The 22895-nt window shown below is 39.5% G+C and overlaps 2 protein-coding genes and 1 non-coding gene across 8 annotated transcripts; all 3 read right to left on the reverse strand.

The window, feature by feature from the left end:
- Positions 1 to 83: 83 nt before the first annotated feature.
- LOC124954402 (cytosolic endo-beta-N-acetylglucosaminidase) lies at positions 84 to 9130 on the reverse strand. Of its 3 annotated transcripts, none has more exons than XM_047507314.1 (10): positions 8990 to 9130; positions 8653 to 8824; positions 7988 to 8506; positions 7452 to 7904; positions 7197 to 7371; positions 6860 to 7078; positions 6446 to 6768; positions 6194 to 6379; positions 6003 to 6112; positions 84 to 208 (listed from the first exon to the last, which is right to left on the reverse strand). In XM_047507314.1, the coding sequence occupies exons 3-10, from the start codon at positions 8236 to 8238 to the stop codon at positions 114 to 116; spliced, it is 1812 nt and encodes a 603-aa protein (XP_047363270.1). In that variant the 5' UTR covers positions 8239 to 8506; positions 8653 to 8824; positions 8990 to 9130; the 3' UTR covers positions 84 to 113. The 3 variants fall into 3 exon arrangements, with proteins under 3 accessions (XP_047363270.1, XP_047363269.1, XP_047363271.1); XM_047507313.1 differs by having other exon boundaries at positions 8892 to 9032; XM_047507315.1 differs by lacking the exons at positions 6003 to 6112; positions 8990 to 9130 and having other exon boundaries at positions 8653 to 8907.
- LOC124954413 lies at positions 9045 to 22580 on the reverse strand. 4 transcript variants are annotated; one of them, XM_047507347.1, is made up of 5 exons: positions 22178 to 22580; positions 21960 to 22101; positions 16318 to 16466; positions 12754 to 13051; positions 9045 to 12369 (listed from the first exon to the last, which is right to left on the reverse strand). In XM_047507347.1, the coding sequence occupies exons 2-5, from the start codon at positions 22018 to 22020 to the stop codon at positions 12155 to 12157; spliced, it is 723 nt and encodes a 240-aa protein (XP_047363303.1). In that variant the 5' UTR covers positions 22021 to 22101; positions 22178 to 22580; the 3' UTR covers positions 9045 to 12154. The 4 variants fall into 4 exon arrangements, with proteins under 4 accessions (XP_047363303.1, XP_047363302.1, XP_047363301.1 ...); XM_047507346.1 differs by having other exon boundaries at positions 21960 to 22580; XM_047507345.1 differs by lacking the exons at positions 21960 to 22101; positions 22178 to 22580 and adding an exon at positions 17885 to 18837.
- Positions 15958 to 16075, reverse strand: Trnal-caa. Its single transcript has 2 exons — positions 16038 to 16075; positions 15958 to 16002 (listed from the first exon to the last, which is right to left on the reverse strand). It is a non-coding gene; the product is annotated as a tRNA-Leu (tRNA).
- Positions 22581 to 22895: the final 315 nt, after the last annotated feature.

Raw genomic sequence — 22895 nt, forward strand, 5'->3', positions numbered from 1 at the left:
TAAGATTATCTTTTATCTTCTCGTTTACATATTACACGCGATGATAGCGATTAGCAGCAATTCGATTCTATAGGTCGTTCCAGCCCCGATCTTATTCTTATATCAATGTTATATTACTCCTTCTTATGTTTCTGGCTTCCTCGGGAAAGGTCAATAGACACGGTGTAGTCGCTGATCCGGTTGGCACAGTCCGCTGACTCGCAACGATCTGTAAATTAAGCAAAACAAGAAGTGTGTCGATTCTCATTTACGAATCCTAAATTACGACTTCATTTATCATTTCCGACGAAGAAGAAATTCCGCAAATACGAAACATACTCTAACTTTGTGTCCCTCTCTTTGTGATCTAATTCGAAATTATACGACGCTAACGACGGATCATTATTAACAGGGATCATTTTCAATGAGAATCGCGCGAAGAAGAGCGACCGTTCTGACGTACCGCGGCGACTACCGGGATAGCTATCTGTCGTTGCTCCGAGATATTTTGGATGAAGAATTTCAAATCAAGATTGATCTTCGCCGTTCAAAAGTCGTTTTCGAAGAAGAGGATCGTTTAATGTCGCGTTAAATTCAAGGGCACTTTTCCACAATGGAACACTTTTCCAAATGGAACACGAACACTCGGACGATTATTGATGGGGTGGAAGATTAATGATGGGTTGGAGGAGATCGTAGGGGAAGGGGCATGGGAGAGGGGGGAGGGAAGAAAACCGAGGGAAAAATGTTTGGAGAAGGCGAACGTCAAAGTCGACCAGTCGATCTCACGTCCGTACTGTGACTGGAACGTTTAGAGGCAACACGGAGGAATCGCGAGTGTTGTACCAACTTGTCTCTCTCCCTCTCCCTCTCTCTCTCTCTCTCTCTCTCTCTCTCTCTCTCTCTCTCTCTCTCTCTCTCTCATTCTTTCTCTTTTCCCTTCCTCTTTCCATCCCGCTTTCCCGCTCACCGTACACCGTACGACGCCGTCTTCGTTCACCTTTCCCTCCTTTTCAACCTGCCTCGGCGAGATTTTATATTCGTGAGCCACGCGGTTATCCTTGTCCACACTTGCCATTGTAATGCGAATTCTCGTCGACGATGTCTTTGATCCAGAATCTATTCACCCAACAGGTCTTTTCCAACAGATCGCTAGACGTTTGCCCGGAGAGCTTTGTAACAATTCTCAAGTGCTTGAGAGAATCGTTGGCTTTTTTTCTACGTGCGAGTTCGTCGAAAGAAACGCGTATGCCTGAAATCATCTGAGGAGATGAAATTTCGGATTAAATCTGCAAATACGTTTGTTCATCCCATGGAAAACGTTAGGTGGGTTCTCGCGCGTAACAGGTTGCAGAGCCGAACGCGGTTGAGCTCACTCGAGCGATGCCTTTACTTCTCGCAATTAGCCCGCGCACGTCTAATAAGTTTTCTTCTGGCGAATAAAAGCCATAACACGCTCGCGTCGCCTTGCGTTTACTCGGGAGCAAAGTCGGAGAGCATATCTCCCGTTTGCCGGCTCGCGAACCGCGCAGCCGGCCGCGGCGAATTCAAACTTTTTCTCTACTTATTCTTCTCTTATGGTACCTCTTCCACACGTACGTATGTGCGCGCATAGCTGACAATGAACACAGCTGGCTGCTAGGATCTATGAATTCCTTCGAACCGGCCACCGATGATGAACGCCAAGAAAGAGAAGAATATCCGTACGTGCATTTCTCTTCGTGACTGTTTAGAAGAATAAAGTCGGACAAGAGAGCTTGCCAAAGAGATTATTAGATTGAATTTCTGTTAAATTTGCACATGAAAAAAGGGAAGAAATACGTGAGTATTCGAATCAACGCCTATTCGCGTATCTCTTTTTCTTTTTTTTTTCTTTTTTTCTTTTTCCAGCGAATATCAAAGAGGGCAAGAACATCATTACCGTCTACCTGGCGGTAGACGTCGATGCTCGGTGAGCGAGATGAAGTCTTTGCGCGCAAACTCCAAGAGCTTCCAGAGGTTTCTCCGCCTTTCTAAACCGACTTACACGAGAGAAATGCGCGAGTCCAACGGTGGGAGGGGGAGGGGGAGAGAAAGAAAGAGAGAGAGAGAGGTCAAACATCCTGACGCTTGTGAATCCTTCGTCCCGAGTTTGCGCGCAAAACTTTAAATTATCCATGAGAATTCAAACGACGTCATTTATCGAAAACGTTTCCAGGAGAAGCAAAGGATACTGAACAATTTCTCCTTGATTTTTCGAAATTCTCGCAAAAGAACGAACCAAAGCGAGACAAATTCGTCGTAAATTCATGGCTAAGAAAGGAAAGGAGAATTCAGATGCATAGGAGCGAAAGTTTCCTCATGATTCGCTATTTTTTTGCGGACCTAGCGAGCCCGCTTACCACTCGGTGGTAAGGAAAGTGCCGATCGTTAGAAACCGACGGACGTGGGAAATGAAACGCGAGCCAGGCGAGGGTTCAAAGCGCGAATCACCGATCCATCGAGCGAGTCCTACAACAACGTTGCTCCAAGGAGAATTGTTCTCTGCGGTTGGAGCGCATTCCACGGAGATGAAATAATCTGACCTTTTCTTAAAGCAATAACCGATCGTTTTTTAACCAAGCTTCACATCCCGCTATCCCGTTTCTACTTCCTATCGTTCTTTTAGAGCGCAAATCGCTTTCAGGAAGCTTTAGCTCGATCCTAAATCGATGAAATTATTCAAAATTTGAATAAGAAGGTAAAACCGTCGTGGAACATTGCCTAAGCGTTGCGTCTACGGGGGGGGGGGGGGGGGAAGGAGGGAGAAGAAGAAGAAAAGATAATTAGCCTGCGCCTAACGGTAATTTAAAATTTAATATGCATTGTCTTTTTGACGCGCTGCTAAGAAATTCGCAGCCCAAGAGAAGAGGCACGATTGTGTCGACGCGACGAACCATCGACAAGAAAATCTCCGTTCGAATCGAAATAATAAAAGATCCAAATATTATTTGCGGCAACGCACGCGGGAAAATATATGAAGCGTGATAGATCGGACAGGAAATACCAAAGGCGTATTGCCAGTTGGCCGAGGGAAGCAGATAATTGGAAGGGAAACTTCTCGTTGGGCAGCGGTCGCATTAGAGCGACACGCAGCGCGAAGGTGATATCGCTCGATCGGTGCTTTCGATATTATTTCTCCTGGCATCCGATAATCGGGCAACTTTGTTTAAACAGGTCTCGCTTCGTTTCGCCTCTTGCGCGATATCCGGCGCAATATTTTATATCAAGACTTTCGACGACGAGGCATCGATCGACGATGACGATAGAGGACGTCTATCCGAGTCGCGATATTCATTCCACTTGAACGTTCCCCTCGGCTCGATTATTTCGTCATAAAGCAAGAAGAGAGTGCCGACTCAAGTTTCCTCGGATATAAGTATTTATTATAAATCCGCGTGCCTATATAGTAATAGGTACATTGCTATCCCTCGACCATGTAATTAGACGTAAGCGAGCAAAGTCGCGCGCGGACTTGAAAATCGAATTACCTCACGGCTTTTTTCCGACGCCAGGAAGGAGCCAGCGGAAGGTGAGTCTATTGGAGCAGAAAACTGTGGCACTGTCATGAACCTCATAAGCTTTAATGGCCGAAAAAGTTTTACGCAGCCTACTCTTTTATATTTCCTCTTCGAACGGACGAGGTGAAAGTCCTCGTACAATATGATTTAATAAATTCCACCTAATGGAGCGGGTTCGAAGTACGACCTTGAAATCGTAAAACTCCTTTTTCTATCAATATAGGAGTATTCACACGGTTAAAAAGACTATTCATACGCCTAATGCGATTAAGGTTTCGCCAACCTTAATCTTTCGAAGGAAAGTAGTGAATTTTTTGTTTAACAAACGACGGCAAACTTTCTAACTTAATAAACTCGTTTTCTGCATCTTTTTTCTTAGAAAACCACCGACCGCGAAAGACGAAAGAAGAGTCGAAAGATACAAATGATTCTTACTGCGGCCGTTTCTAATTCGCGAGCGCGCGCGTGACGGAAATGACTTAAATGACAGAGAAGGGCGAAGAGAAACGTCACGGAAAGTCGACGAGTTACGTTAACCACCGACGGAATTTCACCGTCGGATTTACTTTCGATATCGATTCGTCGCGTCTATACAGGTGTGCTAAGATCTCGATGATCGGGGATCGAGGAAAAGAAATATCTTAAAAAGGAAGTAAATTTCGAAAAGATTACCGAAGCGAGCGAGAGAGTATCAATGGAGGAAGCCCCGATCGGAACGGTTAAGAGAGTAGGCCAACGAACTGACCGGTGCGCAAGACCAACGAACCAACCGCGTATGGATTGCGTACGTTTGCATTCCATTGCGACGTTCCTACGAGCGACGTATCTCGTCATCGCTTCGCGAAAGTAAAACGTGACTCTGTGACGATAGGAGGAGCCGTCGTCGATTACGCTCGTAACCCGATTCACCAACGGCTCGCTTCGAGAAAGAGAGCTTTCTTCTCAAAATCAAAAAGGAACGTTGTTGGCCGTCCGACCGGAACGATCTAGAAAGATAGATTCTAGATAATCTAGAGGTGCAAGATCGAGTTTAGAGAAAAATTCAGGAATGTAATGGCTCGTTAGAGTCGATCGAACGAGTAGTAAATGCTTCCTCGTCCGCTAACTCGACTTTTCTCTCTCCCTCTTTATCGGCACTTCAACCACCTTCGTCCTTGTCTCTATATCGTAAAACACCCAACCGGCTCGCCTTGGCCAAGCAGGAAAACACATCATCCTATAAACACGAAACGGCATCTCTTATCGTTACACCCTATGGCTTATCTCTTATAGGTCACACGGACGAGTCGTTTCATTCAAAACGATTTCACGTAATTTACTCCATTGGAAAATAATTTGCCTTTACATTTTCCTGCCGCTGGAATGACGATATAATATACATATATATGCATATACATATGTATATATATATATATATATATATATATATATATATATATATATATGTTGCCTACGTTGAAAAGTAAAAGGTAAAAGGTAGGACGAGTTCTTAGCGATCGACGCAATCGTAAATGTACGCTTTTACGTACGATTCTCGTCTAATGACAACGGCTTGCGAATCGAAATAGGCGCAAAGTTTGTGCGCAAGCGAGGATAGCAACGGTGCCGCGCGAAAACTCGAGCAAACGCGACTGTAGGAATATCAATGAGTCCCCGCACCGCCTTAAAAACTCTCGAATTACGGCCCAGGACGGGTCTCTCTTGCGACAGGTACTAACGTAATTCGGGTCGGCCTCGTCGCCTCTAGAATCTCAACGAATCGTTAACGTTCTTTCCCTACGATCGAATCTACGTTTTAATACGCTTAAGAATGTTTCCTCTTCCTTCCTCGAACGTAGACTTTAAATGACGAAGCAACGTTCAATTGGTACGTTCAACCAAAGGAGAAACGAAAAATGCGGTATAATTTATGCACTTAACCGACTCTTCTCCTCGTACAACGAGTTTCGCAAGGCTTCCCTGTTGCAACGTTTAATTGCGCTTGCCTAAGTAATAAAACGAATACTCCCGCCGCAAAGTATGCGCGCCTTTTGGAGTGTTTTTCGGCTTTGTCTCTTGCTGAAAAAAAAAAAAAAAGAAAAAAAAAAAAAAAAAAAAAAAAACCCCATTCAGATGGAAATGGGATGTAAAATTCGTTGCAAGTCGAAAGGACTCGAAGAAAAAGGCTCTCTCAATTAGAAAGATTCTAGTCGAGTTAGCCGCTGTACGCGGGTCGTATTTATATGCACGTACGCGTATTGTGTCTGTTTGGCGGGTAGTAGTACGGTCGCGAGTAGTACCGTTCGTTTCGCGTAGGCGCCACACCTATGTTTCCCGTAAACAAGCGTAAGCGAATACGACATTGTAATGCGGCTAATAAGATAGAGTTGAATGAACCCGTACAAATTTGAGATCGAACCTTGAGAATAAACGTCGAGCGTGTTTTTTCTTAAAGATATAGAGAAAAAACCTACACGTAGAAGCATCTCCCGCCGTAAAACTCACCGTATCGACGATGCTTCCCTTCCAAAACGATCTCCCCCAAATAACAACTACTCTCTTTGGAGAACTTTATTCCGATTTCGTTCACGGTCTTCATGTCGGTCAGGTAGACGCTGAAAGTAGTAAAGCGATAGTCGGCGGAAAGATCGTTAATAGATTATTAAAAGAGCCATTATTTTCTTAGCGAAACTCACCACTTTCTCCAACCTGCGTTCAACTCGAATGTCTCGTACGGCAGGATGATCTTCAAGCCCGAATCATTGGCCAATAACAAAATAGGTTCGTCGATTATCGAACTAATTCCCGAGCTAATTTCTTCTGCTTTGTAAACGACGGATCCTTGAATATTTCGATCAAACTCGACGTATATTAAGAATAATCTGTTAATTTTATGAAATCATGTACATCTCGGTGGATCTAAGATCGACGGAATAAAAATACTTTACCTATGATATTCGTCGGGATTCTTTGTTATCAGTTTAAGACAGCCTCCGCCCTCGTACGAATATACATTGGAAAATTCGAAATAATTCACGTTCGTAGGTAATAATTTTGGTTGAAAACTCACGACATTGCCTAAGAACCGAACGTAACACTTTTCGGTTTCGTAAACGTAAAGAGCTTCTTTCTTCGAAGAGCTTTTATTGTCATCGATAGGCTTTTCTTCTGTGTAGCCCAAAATTTTCAAAAGTGGCACGGGCACCGAAATTTGCACTTTTTGCATGGACAAGTTATAGAACGGCTTCTCGTCGAATACTTCGGATTGCGTCTAGTAAAAAATTAACAAAGTTAAATAAAATTATTGAAGTTATTTAAGGAGAGAGAGAGAAAGAGAGAGGCTAGATTAAGTTTTTACTTACTACACCACGACGATAATAGACTGAGCCACTGCCACGACAAAAGGACGTGTTAAATCTTTCATTGTCATAGATCGGAATATGAACGTATAAAAAAGGAAAAAGTTGGGCCCAAAACATGTCCTCCAATTGTCCGAACGTTTTGGGTCCAAAATATTCATGCGTCCAACCTGGAGCAAAAATGGCAACCGATAGATTCCGTTTACGTATCCTTTCGAGTGCCTGAAAAAATATATATATATAATAATATCCTCTCTAATACATCTTCCCTTATTTATGTACTTTTATTTAAATAAAAAAAAAAGAAACGAAAATTGCTTTATATCGGTAGATAATTTACATGAGCAGAATTGTAACCGCCACCACCAGGACATCCTCTGCCCCAAACGTCCAAGCCCACATAAACGTCCTTTACGTCTCGTTTGAGATCTATCGCGAGAATACAACTATTGATTAATTCCGAGTCTGACCAATTGTAATTTAAAAATATTCCATCGCAACCTAAAAAGAAGTCCCTGCGATAAAGGATAACTTGATGTAACAGTCCCTAAGGCACACATAATCCTATGCAATATCATAATTAAGAAGATATTACTTATTTTTCTCGTTAAGCTCATTCTGCCACTTCAATTCTCCCGTGTTTATTACACTGTCGTACCATATTATTTCAGAGCCAATAATTTCCTTGTGAATATGATCGCTCAAATATTTAACAAAGTAGACGAGATTATTAATCCCTTCCGGTTTAATACTATTTTCAACATTGAGCAGCCAACCGTCGAATTTATAAAATTTTGCTATTTGAACGAGGGCATTGGCAAAACGTCTTACGGTTTCTTCAGACTGCAAAATCAGGTTCCAAATAACTTCGCCGTCGGCGTGTTCCGTAATCACCGTACCCAACACTTTTACCCCGTGGCTATGAGCTGCATTGATCCATCCATAAGGTGGAATGGTTACGAAATAATGACTGAAATAAACGAACGTATCTATGATGCTCCAGTGATAAAATAGATACTCCTCGTTTGAATTGGAACCGTTTATAAATCTGCAATGAATATTAAGGAAGGGCATATTAGATCTATTATAATTAAAAATATAATGAGATAATTGAAAATTTTGCCGTCTTACCTATCTTCGAGGTAACCACCTTTCATATCGTGACAAAGCAACGTCCTTGGCACTTTATCTTTTCCAACTTTGGTTAATCTCGATCCAGAGTAATGTACCTCGAGCCCTCGATGAACGTATTCAGTCGACTCTCTTAAAGGTGTCGTTTTTGGCCATGTTATCAAATTTTCCAGACCTTTGTACAATTCTGTAAGATTACGGAATGGGAAGGATTCCTGATTCCTGTTACCGTCCATCTCTGCGCTCTGCATTCTTCTACGGCGCAATGCCTTTTGCCATACTTTGCCTTTTGTCTACTTTATAAGTCTCTCTATCTAGGATGAAGTTATATTCCGGTGTACTTGAATCACCGGAAAAATTTTTTCAACAATTTGATTGTACACTGATCTGATGCTGATAACTCGTTAAAACAAATGAAATATTTGCGTAGTTCGAGTCGAGTCCTTATCTAACGGCTGCAAACCTTTCACGTTATCGTGTATATGTATAATCACGTGAATTAAAGGGAAACCGATGTCACTGTAACATAACGAACAGTACAAAGAGGTTATGTCGTCGTCACGTGCTAGGGAAATTTCCAATGAAACGCATGCGTGTAAGAAGATGATAAGAGCAAAATAAGCATGTGTGTGTGTATATATATATATTATGTTTGATTTTCTAACCGTTTCAACGACATTTCAATGCGTTATTGAATCGCATGCGTCCTGCATAACCTGATAACAACACTTCGTAACGATTACTGCACATTGCCGATAAACTTGTTAACCGCACTCGTTCCTAATCTGCTTGCATTTTGTTTTCCGCATGTACATACGGAATATGTATACGTATACACTGCGTGAAAAGAAAAATATATAAAACGTAAAATGACATGTATCCTAGAGGATAATAAAAAATTTACCGGCAATCAATTTCGTCATTAGCGTCACTAGCTCCATCTCGTAAAATATTGATTTTCATATTGGAAGATCGATCGAAATGAAAAACGAAAGTACTTACGTTTCTTGCGAATAATACAAGAAGAGGAATGCGAGAGTTTAATAAGAAAGAAGTCTTGATCGTAAGATCCTCCTTTATTCGAATAACAATCGTTTTTGAGAGGACAGGAGATCCCCACGAACGTTAAGGTGGACATAACTGTGTGTGGGATAGTTGGAAGACGTTACGAGATCGTTACTTAAATATAAAAAACTAACGGAAAATCAATGCGCGATATCATTCTTCGTTCCTTGATGATGGTCCCGTGGCACGTCACCGCAACTAAATTATATTACAAATCTATCTACTACTTTGTCCTTCCCTTCCCTTTCCATTCTTTGAATCCTCATGCTTATTCTCATCGATTCTTTATGGAGGAAGAAATATGGATTGTCTAAAATCCGTAGTAGGCGTTTACAACGAACTAACCTTTCCTCGATCACGATACGGAAGAAAGTCGTGTCGATAATAACAATTAAAAAGGTAAAGAGTGTTAGGGATAACGCGAAGCATCATGTTATCTTAAAGTTATCTAAAAGATAATCGAATAAAAATATCTTAATGACAATCAAAGTTGTTGCATGCGTGGATCTATATAAGTTAATTCGTTGATTCTGTACAATTCGAACGAGAATATTTTGGTTGGTGGTCCTATTGAGTACAGAGTTTTTTTTTTTTTTTTTTTGTTTTGTTTTTTCTCGTTACTCGTAGTACACTACTACGTTACTAAGTTCTTTCCAACGACCCTGATGAAAGATCGGCCCTTTTCAAAAGTATTATAAACTCTTAGACAAAGTTATCTTTTGCGTGTATATATCACATTGGAGTCTACCTAATAATACGACTACCTATAGGTAATGTTCTCTTCCGTCGTTCTTAAATATATTACGTAATTATAGCCCCTTTTCTAGCCATTTTCTTTCATAATTAGCTTCTCCAACGCATAGTCTGCTAACTTTTCATAGGATTAACCGTGTCCATGTATGGAAGCGCATCCATATGAGATACAGACGTGCACATAAACGTACACGTAGACGCGCGCTCAGAAGAACATTTTCTGTACCTTGCAACCATTGAAAGTTTTAACAAGCGATTCCTTGCTTTTAAATAATCTTTATGGAATAGGGACTGTTTAATAGTAATCCTTAACATGGTCAATTGAAATTGCACTGGAATGGTCAAATGAAATACCCTAAGAACGCATTTGTAAAAAGTATGCGACATCCAAATTCTATCAAACTAAAATTATCTACGTCTATTTATTCGCAAGTATATATACATACATTTTTATACCTACGTATATATATATATATATGTATATATGTATGTATATATATACACGTATGTATGTGTGTATAGGTCGTTATCTTAATATTTGGTTCCTTGCATAATGGGTATGTGTTTCTATCATATGTATATATGTATGTTCTATGTATGGATTTATATGTATGTATATACACAGGGTGTCCCTAAAATATATTGAAATTGTAGTCACTTGTAAACGACAACAAGAAGAATAGCTTCGCTACTTGAGAGAATTTAGAAAATGCTTCTATATACGAGCATAGATTATTGTATTTTATAAACAATAAACGTTATATAGCAAAGACTTTTACAAAGTTTCAACGAATCGTATTTAAGCACAATTTGACGATTTAAAAATGTGAAATTATTAGCACCAAAATTATTACACGCGTATATTAAGAGATCGCACCATGATACACAATATAATCTCATTGTACGAAACGATGATTATAATTGAACGTTGAACTTATAATTATGCTTTTTATATTCGTTAATAAAAGAAAAAGATGGAAGAACAAAGGAAGATCAAAGTTGCTGCATCGATCGGTAACGCGTGGAATATTTTAACACATAAAAAAGATACTAGCATTGGCATTGAAAAATATCAGATCAAAATATAGAACTGAAATAAAATGCATATATGAAAATAGATAATACTGCTTCGTTGGACTTAAGTGTATATAATATATAGCCTTCCGTGTATCTTAATTCAATTATTCGATATTTTTTTACACTCATCCCGGGCAAGGGAAATACGATATAATTAAATTTATCGCGTGATCTATGATTATGACTAGAATATGAATAGGATATGATGATTTTGAATACAACTAAGATATAGTCTAAGATATGTCTAGACTAGAAAATGTCTAAAGGTATATGACGATCTGAATAGTAGATAAAGACAAATGCGTAATCCATAAAGATGAGAGTCGTGTCAACTTTTTTTTCTCACTTGGCTACTTGATGAAATTCATTCTTGATTAATGTCGCGTAGGCCGATTTCCTACATTGTTTTCTTCTTCTTTTTTTTTTTTCTTCTTTTTCTTATTACGTTCATAGGCCGTTCCCTACAGAAGATATTTTCCTATTTGGTCAGGAAAAATCCCTCGAAAAATCACTAAACATACCGAAAGTTTCGCAAATTTTAGAAAGAGAAAAGCTCTTTCCGTGCGAAGTAACGGAACACATTTCTTCGTTCGTACCGTTTTCGGTGTTCTTTTAAAAAATTTTTACTACGACGTCTTCCATTGACTTTGCAAAGCATTTTTCGCGATTTGTTCTTCCCAAAGGAAATATTAGGATATGATCAACTAAAAGTAATAATAATAGGCGATTGAAAATCGTGGATATCGAGAAAGGAGATCGATACAATAATCTCACTTGATCGTTTTTAGAAAAGTTTACGCTAGGCGTTACTAAAAAAAGCAAAGAAAAAAAAGAAAAAAAAAAAAAAAGAAATTATCTTTGAGGTAAATCAATAAATGGAAGAAATGGAAAGGCACGTTCTCAATTAAGAGAGAAGGCGCCGATTTATCGATTAGTTTCCTAACTTGACTTGCACGTCTCGCGGTGATCCATATGTGATCTATTGCGAACGCAAACTCTATTCTAAATTAGAAGAAGATATAAGATCGTTGTTTCGTTTTGTTTTGGTTTTTCTTTCTTTTCAAAAGTTATCATTGCTTCGAGAGCGACGAAATGTATACGAGTAATGAATCCGTTGAAAAAGTTGGCGTACGACGTTCGTAAAAGAACGAGCAGAGTCATCGCTAGAGTAGGCGGTTCTCGAAAAAAGAAAAACGAAAAGGGAAAAGGGAAAGGAAATGGGTAAGGAAAGGGAAAAGGAAAAGGATAAGAAAAGGGAAAAGAAGAAGCTTATTAAAATCCCTCGTCGATCCCTCGATCTCGTGCCAAATCGAAGAGCTCGAAATCAGCGCCTGGTGGTTCGGGTATATCCGGTGCGACCGGTATCTCAGGCCTTAGAGGTACGCAATCCCGAGGAGAACACTCAACCCGACCCTCTGAGCCGCAGCTGCATTCGACGCAGTTTCCGGTCGAATGCGGCAGTACCTCGCCCTCTCGATACTCCCTACCTGCAATCAGAGAGAAAGAGAGAGAGAGAGAGAGAGAGAGAGAGAGAGAGAGAGAGAGAGAGAGGCGTCTTTAGTGCGTTTCCTCGCCCACTTGATTCCTTTTCACCAAGAGCCGCGACCAACGCGCAAGAGAGAAATTTAACGAGCTTATTCTCTCTTTTTCGAAAAGAAGAAAAGAATTTTTTTTAGCCGTAAATGCATCTTTTAAAAGGACGTTCAACGTATTTTATCTATATTCAAGAGGAAAAGTACGTTAACGTTCCATCCGAATTTTCGTTTTAAAGTCGTAATATTCGTCGATGAATTATTATCGATCGATCGAGCTCGATATTGCCATTTCTCTTGTAAGACATTCTTTTAAAGAAAATAATAATTCATAAGTACCCATGACGAGGCACGTTGTTGGAGCAGACGGCGTAGTCGAGTACGTCGAGTTGATCTCGACGCGTCCTTGTGATTGCCCGACGAGAGCTTCCTCGACAAGATGATCACCGGAAGCTTCAGAACTATCGGCAGTGTCCGTGCTCACTTCCAACATGGGAGTATAATTGCTTCCTAAAGTCGTCGATAACGACGAGGCAGAACCCATTGAAGAGTCGGTACTCGGATTATAATTTTGCCACCAACAATAAACCTCGCCGGCGACGCAGAGGCAATGAGAGTTGACGTCGTATGACGGTATCTGAAAACGGCAAAAAATATTCTTTCATTTATCCATTGTTCTATTATTTTTTTTTCTTCTTCTGTGCTTTCATTTTTTTAATTATTTTTTTCCTTTTTCTTTTGTAATAAACGTCAATTGCAAGGTATCGAACGGTCGGCGTCGGCCGCTCATTCTCTCGCGATCACGCAAAAAAATCGTTGGAATTGGAAAACTCGACTCAAGTTTTCGCATTGGCGACCAAGAAACCCGATTTACCATTGACACAATCTCACGAAACGCAATTATTCCGGTCGTGAAATAAAATTTTCAATTATCCTTATTATTTTATTTCGCGATCTTCGTTGCGCTTGACATTAACGTCATTTTTACATTGAAAATTCTCTAATGCGAGCTCGCAATAGTCGTATAATACTCATCCTCGAATGTATTATACCCCTTGCAACATTTGAAAGGTAACATTTCTGCGTTTCGAAACCCGCGTAATATCGGTGGTAACGGTAAACGGTAAATTCGTCGACGTTCAAAAGCGTTCCATCGTACGACGTTAGATATTTAACGATTCGCAATTAAAGCGAATAGAAATTTTTCATGCGTAATCCGATGCTATTTACATATGTTATACGAGGATATCGAATAAATTCCCTGCTCCTTGTTCCAAGAGAAATGGAAAAGCGGAAAAAAAGATGGTGAATAAAACGCGTTTCGATGATAATCGGTAAGCCGGCTAGAAAAGCTTAATGTTAAATGGCATTGGCGTCGTGACACTCTTAAAGACTTTGCTTTAAGAGGAAGAAGAAGAGAAAAGAAAAGAAAACGGTAGTATCTTGTGGCAGGATATACGAGCGCCATTTCTGGGGAGCTTTCGACCTCCTTTCGCGCGCGCGACGAAATTTGCTGCGTTACTAATTGGACGCGGGAGTGCAAGGCGATATTACCGTCTCTGCCGTCATATTCTCTGTTGCACAGAGATGCAACGTTTTACATTATATAATTTCTTTTTACAAATACATCTTTTTTCGCAAATCGTCGGACATTTTTTTGGCAAAAGAGATCGATCAAAATTTGCCTCGAAATTCGATCGAACGTTGCGTACTTCGTTTATCTTGTCTCCTATAACGATGGGAATGTTGCGTCTGACCTATCCGACTCACGAGCAATCATCGTACAGGCAGAGAATAGGCCTAGTACCGCTCGAAGCATCATCAAGTATGCTCTAAACGATGTTATTGAACGATTGGAAATACGAGTAGAAAGATAATAAAGATGAATATAATATGGAGACCGTCTCGACTGGATGGAAAGAACGCGTACTGGAACGTAAGATATGGCTATCGATAGGATAGATACGTCTACTGTACTTTTTTAAAAGAAAAAGTAAAAAAAAAGGAAGAGGAAAGTAGGCCATTGGAAGGAGAAGAGAAGGGAGAAATGATAAAAAAGTGGAAGATGTTTTTCGTACTTTCCACAAGTAAGTGTATTTCTTTGGATTTGTTCGTAGCCGACGTAGATATAACATGTTTCGTCCACTTTTCGATATTGCGAGCCAGTCGAAGGTTCTCAGTCGAAAGAAGTTACTTCTCTTCGAAGTAAGCCGAGAAACAAACTCGATTGAAGCCTTGGAATCTCTTTCTTCGAGTTTAGGACACACTCTGAACGCGTTATAGTCGTCATGTCCAAACTTTTCGAGCTTATTTCACTTGGCCATTGTTAAAGAATTATCGCGTATATGGGCGTACGGAGAGACGGTGAGAGAACAGACAAAAGTCCAACGAGTAAAATTCTAAAGAATAAAAAGGAGTTTCATGAATAAAACATAAGGTAAAGCGTGACGTTGGAGTTACGTTATTAACCGAAAGATTATTGTTTTTTGCCGCTTTATGTACATACGTAAAACCGAGATATTACAATTCTCGCGTGACCTCATTTCGTCGGCGTATATCGTGTATACCGTGTTTGCATTAAAATGGCATTGTTTGCTGAAGCAGATTACAGGCAGGGAGGAGGGCCGGCATTCGCAAATAAATGTTAATGAATTTTCATGCTACGTATGAACGACGACGATATATCGTTGATCGCTAAAGATTAAATTAATTAACGTCTATTTAAAATCTGCCAAAAATAAGATAATGCGGATTTTTACTCGCGTTATATTAATCGAATTACGTGAAAATTTTCGTTCAAAGACGAACCACACACACATATGGTTGCGAGTTAATTTATTACGTTACTAGATCCATTACCAAAGATCCACGTCGGTATTTTCCGATAAGGGTATGTGTGTACATTCTATTTCAATTAGTAGCGACTACGGGGATTACTTCTAGCCCGGCTATTTACGTATGCGTACTACGTGCGTGCGTGTCTATACGTAGAGCAGTATATACGCAGGAGTGCACGATCCGAAAGCACACACGGATTTTCACCAAAATCCTGCATTATTACTCTCGAGACGCATGTGTCTCGATCGACATAAAAGTTTCTAATAGTCGAGAGAGAAAACAATATTTCTATTTATTATTCGTCAGAGTCCGATAGCTTCGAATTTTGCCATTGGCAGAATTTATTAGATACGAAGAGATCATCACTTTCGCAACGTTCGTTGACGGACGATCGAAGCCTTTTATTTTTCATCTCTCCAAACTCATACTCTATATATATGTATGAGAAAATAATATTTAATCGATTTCATCCGATCAAACAGATCGTGCAAAGAATAAAAAATAAATCGATAAGGATTTACAAATGCAAGGGATCCAAGAGAAAAGCTTAATTCTCCTCCGCGTTATCTTTCATTTTTAAAAATATATGAATAATTGATGAAAAAAAAAATAAAAAAATAAAAAAAAATTATATTCGACGAAATACGATATATTGCGTCAATAGAGAATAGGGAATAAAATGGAAAAAAAAAGAAAAAAAAACTTTGTCAGAAGTGGGATTCGAACCCACGCCCTCAGAGAGGACCAGAAGCCTCGAACCCGCGTCGAACGGGTAAGGTATCAACCTTGAGTCTGGCGCCTTAGACCGCTCGGCCATCCTGACATGTTGAAGACATCTTCTATATTATGTTTCATTACCTGATTTTCTTAATCGATCGCACCGAATAATTTTATATTTTTTTTACTTTTATCTTTCTTAGAGAAGAAAACACTTCGAATAAAGTTTACGATTAGTTTTTCTTTGCGAATTAAATAAATGTTCGATAAATTAATTCATCGAAAAGACAAATGAAAAAACGTTAATGATATCGCGGGACGAATTGTTATTAAAAATTAGATCGGTACCGTTTGACTGTGCGAATAGGCATTCCCATCGACGATACATTTCTTCAAATAAGGCTCCTCCGTGGTGATCTCGCTGGCGGAACCGTCATCTCTAACTGCGATGTCGACTTCTCCGAGAAGAACCTGGCCGGAGTTACCTCTGCCGGACACTGGAACGAGAAACAACGATAAAATCTTTTTTGCCAGGATAATTCGCGATCGATAGGTTAAGGCGAGAATAGAAGAAAAAGAGAAATATAACGATAAATAATAAATATATTGGTTAATAATAATTTCTTTTCGTTTGACGCGTATTTTGCGCGGGCGCACATACACACGCACATATTCTCACGTGGCTTAGAAAAGGAGACGACTTTGGATAGATGCGCGCGTTCCTTCGCTCGCGTGTCGCGCGTTCGTAGTGAGAGAACAGACGAAGGATCGTCGCATCGATCTGTGCTGCCAACTCTATCCCTGTCGCCTAGCTTCAGTGAAAGACGGAAGAGAAAGAGAGAGAGAGAGAGAGAGAAAGGGCAGTTACATATGTACTACTTATTCCGATGTTACTCTCGTAAATGTAACGCTTACACTGGCTTTCGATTCGACTCGAAACGTACGTAGATAAATTACATTGGCAAAAACGTATCTATTACTTATTTAATTTTCCTTAGCTTGAATACAACGTCATACAAAGAGAATTCAAAATGGCGCTTTCGATATGGCGGACGTCTTGATAGAAAGTTCACAATCGTTATAATATTATGTGCAAAGAACGTATCCTTTTATTCAACGGTACAACGGGTAAAGAGACATCATGGCATTTGTACGAATATACGTATATGCGCGTTCTCACAATAACCGTATCGGTATAACTAGTGGACCGTATATCAAAACGATGTCATTCGTAAAAATTGTTGCATATTATTCTCTATTAATTAATAAGATTCCTCGAATATTCGATATAACCTATATTTATTAAGTACCTGATAAAAAGTAACAATGATATTCTGTATCCAGAGGCGAAAAATTGTCATTTAAATTTCAATGTATCGAACGAAGAAGATAGTTTCTCTTAGTTTATTTGCACGCTTAATTAACGAATTCACATTTGTTTTTTACCTTGGTGAAATATTATTAAAATTTTCATCTCTTCGTAACACTACTTTTTAATTACTCATTTATCCAGAGATCTCTCCTTTAAACTGCCTCATTAATATTTGTATTAGACATAAATTGCCCACTCAACGTGTCAAACAATATCCATAAACTTTCGATAAATTTCCTCGACTTTTAATGTCTCCTCTTCGTTTTTCCTTTCTTTTTTTTTATTTTTTTATTTTTTTTTTATAAACTTTCGGTCTGCAAATTTATCTTTGAAAGAAAATTCATTAACTCTTCCTATAAATTCTTCACAACTTCCAAACGCGACTTTTAATAACTTTCAAATTCAACGAGAAAGAATCGCAAGCAAAGAGACGACGAGATTTTCCCATTACACCTTTCTACTTTTAAGTAAAATGGCTCGTTCGATGAGTGGTCAGAGAGAGAGAAAGAGAGAGAGAGACGGACAAATTGACGATGTACTTACGAGTATCGGAAATATTGGTGAATTGTTCAATGAATCCATAGGATGGAAACAATTTTGAATAATACAGAGAAATCGACGTCAAGATCCACAATGAAAGGAAACGATGCTGGTCGACAATGAAAGGTAGCATTAGGTAGAAACAGAAAGAGGATAGATAAAGAGAGGAAGAGAGAGGCGTTCGCAACAATGGCCGTTGCTAGTAAATATCGATCAGTTAGGAGATCTGTCAAGCTCATGGCCAAGCATATCGTCGTCTGCAAACGGTGTTGTTCTAGTACGTGCGACCCGTTTAATCAGGACACCCAACTTTTGATATTTATCGTTGACGAGCAACACCGGTAAACGTCTATCATACGTGACTTCATTGCTTTTCCTCATTTATTATTCTTTACGCATATAAACGATATTGACGATAACCGTGTATTGGCAACCGCTATGGATCGATTGATCCCAAGCTTTTTGAAATCAATCGAGTGTCTGTTTGAGTTTTTCACGAATACTTTTTATATCTTTCTTTCTCTCTCAAGTCACGAATGAGCCGATTTATTTCTTCCTTCTTTTATCTTCTCCTTTCGTCTTCTTTTATATCGTCGTCGTTTCTATCTAGATATGTTGTGTAGATAAATGTGTATTTGCAAATCGAGTGAAACACAGATCCTTTGGACAAATAATGAATAAAATTAATGAATATTATTAAAAATATATATGGTAGAAAACGGTAGCACTCTACGTTATTTCAGAGTCATTTCGGCGCGTATATACAACTAACGCGTAAGTGTATATCTGTATAGAAAACGACGGGTAGCACCTGGGGCATCCAGAAGCCTAATTAAAAATGCTTCCGTCACGAACCGCCGAAGAGAGACAAAAGGAACTTGGAAATTGCATGTAACACGAAGAATTCCTTGCGAAGAACTTCAAGTACTGGGACAAGTCGAAAGGATGACAATTAACAAATTTAAACGTTTATTTTCTCTCTCTCTCTCTCTTTCATGTCTTTTTGAAATTTCTTTTATAACATCCCCGCGAGTATGGCTTTCCCATTTCTCAAGTTCGTTACTTTTCGAATGTATTTCAAAACGTATATCAGAAAGGAATCGAATCTATGGGAGCGTGACGTTCTAGATTCCTATTGTTCCCTCAGGAACGGTGAATACAGGAAAAGGACTATCCATTTAACGGGCGAGATTTAATTAACAATGATGAGCGAGTATCTCACGCTAGCTATTGGATAATTCAAATTATCGTGGATTCTCCTGTTATGTATAAAATTCCAAGGGAAAAACGATTTTAATATCGGGATAAAGTTATCATTAGAAATAAATAGAAAATAAACGTAACAAAAGTAATATTTGGATACTTTAGTTCTTCGTTAGTCAGTCGTACATACAACGGACGTTCTATCGTTTCTAATTCTAATTTAGTAATTAGAATTTCGTTCGCCTCAACATGTTGAACGTGTATATATCTACCATCGTACGTAATACCTATTTATGTATATGCGTTTACGTGATCATTCTCGTCGACGTTTGTAAATATTCTTTCGGCGTTTTCGGCGAATATACAATTTACCTGATAATTTTTTCAAAGTCAAACTTTGTTCAGACTTTTTTCGACTCTTGAATAATTTACGTGATACCTTGTCGTTCCTATGACGTGTTTATAACGAGGAGAACGAAAGATCGTAAAAGGAACGTTCGCAGCCCCATTGAAACCACTTTCCCGATTGGTTGATATCCCGCATGGTGCAGGCCTTGATAGCCAATCACGCGGCCAAACCGCGGACTTCATTTGTTTTGCGGTACAGCGTGCTATCCAATTTTCCACGCGTAACAACTACCCATATATACGTATATACGAATGTATATAGTACGTAAACATATATTTCTCGCTTCGTTCGAACGAAGACCCCATTATTCCTCGTGGTTCTTCGGTACGCGAGACGTAAAACGTATGTCAAACTACCTTTTCACCGTCCAAACCAATTCATTTTCTAATTTCTACGTTGCGAAGAATACACGAGTTTAGTTGATTAAACTTGCGTTTGCGATGGAAAATTTATCGCGTTCAAAAGTTGTCGTAATTATCTCGAATATTTTAATGAACTGCACCGAGATGTTTTATTTTATCGACAAATATATGAACGACATATGTATATATATGATTTCTTCGACGATATCAATTTAATTGCTTTCTCTTATTTTGATTTTTGCTTTCGAGAGATCAAAGATAAGATAGAATATTAAAAGCTTTCGAATTTTCATTTTCCATCCGGGGATGTATACTCATCCTTTTGTATTTGCGGGAGAGAGAGAGCGAGCAGGTGAAACGGCGAGGAAATAACTAATCCGCAAATCCTCTTGGCTAAGCACCCGTCTACGTGAAAGAGGTTCTCCTAGATTTCTATCGTCTCGATCGTCACCGTGGCTTATGGTATTCAAGAAAATTCCCAGATCGTAATAGCTTTGAGTATTATCTCTTTTTCATTGACAGGCCATATTACGTATCGTGGAAAAGTAATCAGACAGAACGAAAGACTGGATTCGTTGCTTATTGGATATTAACGATTAAATCTAGAAAAGATTTCAAAGGGATAAGGGGAGATATTATTTGTCGTCGACAAATATTCATAGTGAATTAAAAACGATTATTCGCGAAAGGAGAAAAGTTGGCGGAAAGTTTGAGCAATTTGCTTAATCGATTTCCCTTTCGCGAAAGAAACGTTGTACGTTGCTTGTACGATTCAATTTTATTTCGTTAAAATCGATTCCTACGCGAATGGCGTCGTCGTCGGAGACGGTGAGAAAAAAGCGGGAGAATTATCGGAGAGATAAACGCGTAATTATTTCGGTGTCATTCAAGTACCACGAGGCTTTGCGGTTGTACGATGCTTGCTCTTGCTTTACGAGTGGATAGTACACACGAGCAAATCGAGATCGGTAGCATCAGGATCGATTTCAATACTTCCCGTTAGTTTAAAAGTCAATCGTAAAAATTCGCATACGTTTTTCTATAGAAAAATGGTCGATTCTGCAGGAAACAAGAGTCTTTCAAAACGGGTTAACTTTAATCGAATCTGTCCGCGAGAATTAGCGGCCTGTGCCTGTAGCTGTGAAGCGGCACGACCCAATTTCGTAATTAAAGCGAGCATTAAGTACATCCCCTCGACCTTCTGTCAGCACGTTCCTTTCGAATCCTTCCGAGGAGCGAAATCGTTCGGGATAAGTCTGTATAGGCGTATCGAAGCTGGCCTGATCGAGCGAAAGGGGGGCAAACGACTCTAACTTCCGTTTGCTTCTAATTTATTCCGAGATTTAACGTTCTGCGCATAAACGATACCAAAGTAAGGAAAAACGAAAAAGTAGAAAAAGCGAAATTGAATTACATCGCGGAAGAGGGAGGGTAAGAAGTATAGGCGAATGTTGGAAAAAGAGGTTGGTTGCGTTTCCGGAAAATATGAGGCCGAGGAATTTTCATTGTGAGCTGCGAATTTTTTTTTTTCTTCCCCTCCCTCTCTCGTTCGCGCTCGAATATTTCCTTCCGCCGCTTAATATCGCGTCGCGGCACCCGGTGTCCATAAAAGACTATTTTTTCTACGGTACAAAAGTCGCACGGTCTATTTAACGACCTAACGTTAACGAGAATGCATTCCAGGATATCGTAGAGGGATACTTAGAACTTTATTCGCGCCCGTACAAAGGAGAAATTACGAAGAAAGATTTTCTTCGTGTCGATAGGTCAATCGACACGAATAAACCAGGTAAATACGTAATACGTTAACTCTATACGTTAACAAGAATTTATGTTAATGATAATTTATAATAATAAAAGACTCGTATAAGAGCACACCGTAAAGTTTTGATTTGTGTTCAATGTAACATTGTGTATACAGGTGTCCCATTTAACTCGTCTACCATAAACATTGTTTTTGATGATACAGGAGTACTCGTATGTCTCGCAAAAGAGAATAGAGAGTTGCATCGATATGAAACGTGTCTAAGAAGGTGTCTGTATATGTGCGTAGGGACGAACGCGTTATACGCACCGAGCTCGTTCAACAACATTGTAAACTTACTTGCGTGAGAACGTTGGAAAAGTAGATAAAGGACGAGGACGATAACTCGCGACGTAGTCATTTTGCGATTTTCCTTCTTTCCTTCCTTCCTTCTTATTCTTAGAATGTATCTCTTTCGAACGAAAACAATGACTTGTTGGCACTAAAATCGTGGTAGGAGAATGAGCACGAGTCGCGAAGCACGTTGATCGATATCTCACATTGAATATTTGTCTTACAAGGAATCGCTAGTCCTTCCTTCTTTGCGGCGTAAACAGGAAGGAGGAAAAGGATATGAAAATCGAACGATAACTCTCGACGAATGCGTTCTACACGCGAGCTCTCTCTCTCTCTCTCTCTTTCTTTCTCTCTCTCTCTCTCTCTCTCTCTCTCTCTCTCTCTCTCTCTCTCTCTCTCTCTCTCTCTCTCTCTGTATCACTCGTTTCTCTTCGATCGTGATCGTTGGTCACTTTAGAATTCTAATCCACCGAGAGCAACGTCGGAGAAAGTAGATTGAAATTCTCACGATCGGGCCGATCGTCGCATTCTTGCGTTGTCTCTCATTGAGGAGAAGAACGAGCAAGCACGACTTAGCCACCCCTGACGTAATTCCGACTGTCGACTGTCAAGTGGACCGAAGAACCGAAACAGCACAGGGAAGTGAAACGAGAGTTACGCATGCGCTACGATAAACCAATCGAAAGGGCGCGGTTTAAACCACCCCGTTTGAAAAAACGAGCTCGATCCTTCGAAAATTGATTAAAAGGTTGTTTGCACTTCGACTTCATTACGATCAATTAATATCTTCTCTAGCTTCATATCTTTATTTATCGTTGGGATGAATTTTTTTTGCATTTGAATTTGTCAAATGCATAGGCCATTCGCGTTCTTTTCCCCAAAGCCGCACGTTACATATATATATATATATATATATATATATATATATATATATATGTT

This window comes from Vespa velutina, chromosome 15 (genome assembly GCF_912470025.1).
Source record: "Vespa velutina chromosome 15, iVesVel2.1, whole genome shotgun sequence".
Lineage (NCBI taxonomy): Eukaryota > Metazoa > Arthropoda > Insecta > Hymenoptera > Vespidae > Vespa > Vespa velutina.